Raw genomic sequence first — 6,302 nt, forward strand, 5'->3', positions numbered from 1 at the left:
AAATGCCCCTCGACTTTCATAAATTCATAAAATATCCCTATTTCAATACTTAATACACGAGGTACCCTTATGACATCATCAACCCTAATTAACCCAATTAACCCACCCATCAACCCATTTTTCCCCTAATTATTTTCCTTTTCTCTCACCCCCTTCCTTCTTCTCTTCCCTCCATGGAAGTTACCTTGCTGCTACTGTCCTTCGTCTTCGTCGAACCCGCATCCCAGAAACGACCAAATCACCTCTCCAAAATCCCACAAATTACCAAATCGTCGGAATTTGATTTTCCCCTTACTCCCTCTTCCCTTCTCTCCTTCTCCCTGTTCTTTCGTATCCCCTCTCATGAGCTGTTGTAAGGGGGTCGAAAAAGCACGAGGCTAATGCATGACCTCGTCCCTCGTGGGCGTGACGTCGTCAGATCAAGTGTAGTTAGATTTCCTGTGAGTTTACACCCAATCGACTAGTAATATAGGAGTCGCCATTCATTTTTTAACGACAATGAGAAAAACTGACAAAACCCGGTTATCGTGACATAAAGGGAGTGCAATTATGTTCGACCACGACGGCCATAGGTTCCCTTGTGATCCCTGGTGTGGGGATCGCTCAACGTACACCCGCAGGGCAGAGATTGAGAGTTCGAGGGACTGTAACTATCGAGAGGAGTGCTCATCGATAACTCCAGAGGCAGGTTATCCTTACTAGCTCAGCATAAATAATTGAAGGGACATGCGTTAAACTATTAAACTATTCTGAATTGATTTTAGCAATATGCAACACATAATACTAAATCGATCGTGATTATCTTATTTAGATTGATTTAAGGTACCTAACATGATAGTTCAATTGTCCAAGGTATTATCTTTATTAGGCGTGATAGATCAATCAAATTAATAGTTTGACAATTTTATAAAAGGGTGATGAAAGCGATTAAATCATGCGAAGGGACACATTACAACGCACCCTTGAGAGGTACGTCACAGTTCTCAGAAAACTAACCACTTAGCTTGGCTTTGCTATTTCTCCTTTTATTTAACGAATCTCGGGTTTCTGAGCAGTGTTCCGGTATTTAGGCTTAATTCATCAGCTACAAGGGACAGGATACGTTCTGTTCGACTTTTGGGTCGATTGCGACAGAACGCGGGATCAATTTCGCAGCGTGAGGCTTAGGCTTAGGGTTGGAGTCAATACTCAGATTATGAATTGTGTGTTCTGTTTACGTCGGTTTTGAGGCTGTATTTATAGGGAAAGAGTTTGTGGAAAGATAGATCTTTAGAATCCGAACCCAAAGAGAATTCGGAGACGACACGACCCCAGGTATTTTCAGCGCCCAGGGCTGGGTGCCGATGATTTCGGCGCCCAGACCCAGGCGTTGAAAATAGGGTCTGGGCCGAGCCTTTTGTCAGATTTGGACTCTTAATCACGGAGCTTTTGAGACTTATCCGAGTTTCTTAGTGCGTATTAACTTATGACGGAATGCGTCTGGGCCCGTTACGAACTCTAGGTTCGTTAGGATTTTAATTAATACGTAAGTCTTATTTTCGAATTATAGCAGGAACATAATTCCTTTTGTAAATTCTATCTCTTTTAGGATTTATGTTGGAGTGCAACACCTAATTCTGACAGATTTCTATCTTTTATGTCTTGCCACTTTTAACAACTACCCGTTATGGCAGTTACTATTTTTAGCAGGTTTCTCTAAATAGTAGGTTTGGCTGAAATGAAAAGGGTGATCGAGATTCGTTATTTTATAGGAGATGCGTTGCCAAGCGGAGATTTATGTTCTCATCATCGAACCTTCCCTTTCGGGAATTGGGACAAAAGTAGATGTCTACAGTTAGCCCCCACTTTGACTGACTCTTGGAGTAAGACGATGGTCAAAGTATTAGACGGAGTGCGTCATACAAGCCATGGTGTATGTGACCTGTTTTGCGAGGGTCTCACAAGCCCCCAAGTGATAACATTTGACTTAAGGGTCATCAGTTGAAGTGTTAACATATTCCTCACGTGTCATTGGAATTTGTTAAGTATAGAAACTCCCTCACTTTGTCATTGGAAGTACCTACAGATGTATAGAAACTCCCTCACTTTGTCATTGGAAGTATCTATAGACGTTTTCGAAATCAAAGCTATAAAGTGTAACCAGGCCTGGCCAAGCCCGATCACGAGGTAAAAATGTTTTTAAAGATTCTTATTTTCAGGGTTAGCTAAACGAGAAAACCCCCTTGTTTTTTATAGGACGTAAAACGAAGGAAAATCCAGCACATCGCTCTTTTTTGGAAAAGCGGAAAACCAATCCTTTGATTTTTGGAAAAGGTAAACCATCTTTTGATTTTTGGAAAAAGAAAAACCATCTTTTGATTTTTGGAAAAAGATAAACCATCTTTTGATTTTTGGAAAAAGATAAACCACCTTTTGATTTTTGGAAAAAGATAAACCACCTTTTGATTTTTGGAAAAAGATAAACCATCCTTTGATTTTTGGAAAAGGATAAACCGGGAAAAGTTATTGCTGCAACAAGTAAGGGCCTGCGCGATTAGTGGTGCAGACCCCGCCCGCTGAAGGTGGGCGAGCCTGTTTTTTTTTTTGAATATTTTATTTTTGAAAACTGAGGACCTGCGTGGTTAGTGACGCAGACCCCGCCGGCTGAAGATGGCGAGCCTGTTTTTTTGTTTTTTTGGAATATTCATTTTCTTTTTTCATCGCCTATATATATTTTTTATAAAAGGCTTTCATGATTACGACCTGTTTGTGGGTCGCAATATTTTCCAAGTGCACGTCCTATAAGTGGGTCCACGCCGTGTATGTCTCTCGTTAATAAATAACGAGATTTTTGGAATACCGTTGTTTTTCCGCGAGAAAGGAATATTAAGACAACATGTAATTCTTTCAAAAGGAAACTTGCGCATGCCCCGAAAGCGAATATTCGCTATCTGGGGAAGCATTTTCAGCGCCCAGAACTGGGCGCGAGAATTTCTAACGCCCAGAGCTGGGCGTTGAAAATGCAAGGGGGAGGCTGGCCTTTAAAAGCGCGGTCCGTCTCCTTCTTCCTTCATTCTTTCGCCATTTTTGTTCGAGCTTCTCACTCAATTTACTCATTTTCCACTCGTTTCTTTCACTTTTCTTCACGAATTCTACTCCAAGTCACTTCCTAATCCTCCCAATGTAAGTAATTTTCAGTAATTTTAAGCTTTTTGTCAATTTCGAGCATTTTTTGTTGAGTGTTCTTGAACTTAAAATTGATTTGGGGGTTTTTGATTTCGTGCCCCTTTCTTTCAATTAGATAGCTGAAAATGTTCTATATGACATGTTAATTAGTTTGTGCATGTTAATTTTTGCAAGTATGTTGGTTTTTGTTGAATTTGGGCATATTTATACTAGCCCCCAAGTGCACCTATGATTCTAGTATTTTCTTGCAATGTAGGTGTTCTTGGTATACTGCTTGCGTTCCTCATAATTCATGAGTGACAAATTATGGAAGAATTTCGACTTTGTTGGAATTAATTTTTGTTTAGGGAAGTTTTGCTCAATTTGAACTTAGTGCCATATTTTTAGGGAACAAAATTGTATGACTCCATTTCACGAGCGGAATGCGCTCTTTTAGGGATGGTGAGTGCCATCTTGTTAAAGGTATAATGCCTTATTGTTGTGTCATTGACCAGCATGTCTTGCGAGTCATCACCGTCCTCTGGTGACCATGCGGAGCGTGGCATGACACGTCAGTCCACTGGTGCGGGACCCCTATGGGTGGGGCCTTCGTACTACGACGGTCGGGATTTGCACTACAACCTGGAGCATCACGTGACCACCCGTCTTCACGCGAGGAAGGATACTACAGTCCGTGGTTATGGTGCGGCGATGAGCGAGACCGTCTTTGGTTTCCTGAGTTCGGACGTCCAGGCTTTGGTGAGGGAGAGTTCGCTGTTCCCGGTAGTTGAGACTTTCTGGGAGGTACTGCGACTCAACATCTCCCTATCTTTCTTGCGGTCGTTCATGAGATGGTGGTGGGATACCACCAATACTTTCCACTTTCCTTGGGGCGAGATGACGATTACTCCCGAGGACTACACTGCTTTGACGGGCTTGACCTTTACAGGGATTCCCGTTCGTCTTAGGTCTGATGGCCCGCTGCCGATTGTTGCTGAGGGCACTAGGCTCATGGGCTCGTGGCTAGGTCAGAGATTGCCTTCGTACCAGGCCCGTGGGATACCCTATGCTGACTTGATGTGGGGCCTGGAACGTGGGGTGGAGGAGTCTCCTTTGAGACAGGCCCGGCTGTTTTACCTCCACTTCATCACTTCTACCTTTCTGTCGGGCCCTACTGACACCTTTTACCCGAGGTGGATAGACTGGGTGGAGGACGTATTTTCGCTAGGCGCCTACTGCTGGGGCGATTTGGGCTATGCGACGCTCGTGGGCCAGATGAGTCTGGCGGTGCGAGAGTCAGACCCGCGTAGACGTCATTTCGTCATCGCATTGGCGGGGGTGCCGCGCTTGATTGAGGTTTGTCCCTCGCTCTTTTTGCTTTCATGTCTTTATTGGGCTCTTTGATATACATTTTGTTTTACTGTCCATTTTCTTTCTTTTATAGCTTTGGGCCTTTGAGCATTTACCTTGGCTGGCTCCCCGAAAGGGGCAAAGGCCTTTGGAGTACCCTGCTGGTCGTCGTTGGGGCTGGAAGAAGAAATTGACGGCGCGTCCGCCGCCTGATACCGTGTGGGATCTCATTCGGGACGGGAACCCCGAGCATGTAAAGCACCTTTTCCCTATCTCGTTTCTTATTATTTTTTTTATTTTTTTTTGTGTGCGAGATCTGATTGTGTTTGTTATTCACAAATAGGTGGTCTGGACCCCATGGCTCTCTTTTAGGGGTGCATACGCTTCGGTCAGGGATAGTTATGCCCTGAGCCAGATGCGGGTTTTATTCGTTGGTCGCCGTGACCCCGTCTGGTATCTGGGAGAGCGGGTACGTATGCAGACCGTCGGAGTCTTCTCGGTGCCTCATCCTCCACCTGCGACCATGTTGGCCACCCGTTCGATAGGCGAGGCCTGGAGGGTTCATTCGAGGGCGGGCGTCCCGGCGACGGAGTTGGTGATAGCGGGAGCTAACTATCATCAGTTCATCCTGAGTTCTCTTCGTCTCCCGGAGCCTGGCGCTGTAAGTCGCTCTTTTTATTCTTATATTTTTTTGCTACATTCCCCTGCTCGTGCCCATGTATTCATGTTATCGTGTTTCGTGCAGGAGCATCCTGATCCTTTGTTAGGGGGATGGGTGCCTCCCGATGCTCGGATCTCATATATTGGGGAGGGTGGATCCGAGGTTGTGGAGATTATCCCGGAGGGCCGGGTTTTCCATGCTCCGCTCCCTGAGGGAGTACAGGCGGTATGCACCTTTCATTTATGCATCTTTCTTATTCTTTTTTTGTTTTCTTTTGTTACTGACATTCCCATTTCAGGTCCCGGCCCGTACGGCCAATGCGATGGTGGGGGTGATCAACCGGTTGAAGTCCGCGTTGGTTCGGGCCCGATCCGCACTTTCTTGCAGGAGCCCCCGTTCTACTCAGGTAATGTGCTTGTTTTTTGAGATCTGTACCTTCTATTTGGTTTTCTGTTACTTACTTTTCTTTTTGTTTCTACAGACGGAGACAGGGCGAGCCGGGGCCGATGTCACGGGCCCGTCGGGATTCGGGGGATGCGGCCATGAGGAGAGAGAGCGGGCAAGACACTCGCCCCAACGACATCGCCGTTCTGATGTGGGAGCGAGTACTTCTGGGGAGAGATCCGGGCCGGAGCGTGGGCGTCGTTCCCTGTCAGTGGCTCGTGAGCCTAGCCCCGAGTTGCAGCCGCAGCCTCTGCATTGGGGAGGTTCAGGCTGGGGTTCCTCGCACTATGGGGGGTGGACGGGATGGACCGACGAGGCTTGGAGGGATGAAGCCGAGGACGAGTCTTAGGCTTGCCTCCTCTTTTGTATTTTATTTATTCTTGTATTTCGCATGTATATATGTTTTATTACATTCGTTTACTTTTGCGAATCTTTGGTGCAAGAATGTTTGAGTCTTCAATGGGCTTGCTAGGTTGCCTTTATCAAATGAGGTCTCAACACGTAGCATTATGACGGTACTTTATTTCCAAACCAACGACAAATTTTGAAAAAGAAAGGATTCCATATATTGTAAAAAAATGAGTTCGTACAAGAGTGCACACGTACTAGACTAGCCGACTACTTGGGGGGTATTACATATGTATATTTTCTTATGTCTACATTTGGGGTTTTTGTCCTTGTCAACTCGTGTCATACTCCTCTG

The 6,302-nt window shown here is 45.4% G+C and overlaps 1 protein-coding gene across 1 annotated transcript; it reads left to right on the top strand.

The window, feature by feature from the left end:
* Positions 1 to 4,889: 4,889 nt before the first annotated feature.
* On the top strand, positions 4,890 to 5,948 carry LOC130471755 (uncharacterized). Its single transcript, XM_056842047.1, has 4 exons — positions 4,890 to 5,155; positions 5,240 to 5,380; positions 5,454 to 5,561; positions 5,637 to 5,948. Exons 1-4 carry the CDS (start codon positions 4,910 to 4,912, stop codon positions 5,946 to 5,948), a joined length of 807 nt encoding a protein of 268 aa, XP_056698025.1. The 5' UTR covers positions 4,890 to 4,909.
* Positions 5,949 to 6,302: the final 354 nt, after the last annotated feature.

Source organism: Spinacia oleracea, chromosome 4 (genome assembly GCF_020520425.1).
Source record: "Spinacia oleracea cultivar Varoflay chromosome 4, BTI_SOV_V1, whole genome shotgun sequence".
Lineage (NCBI taxonomy): Eukaryota > Viridiplantae > Streptophyta > Magnoliopsida > Caryophyllales > Amaranthaceae > Spinacia > Spinacia oleracea.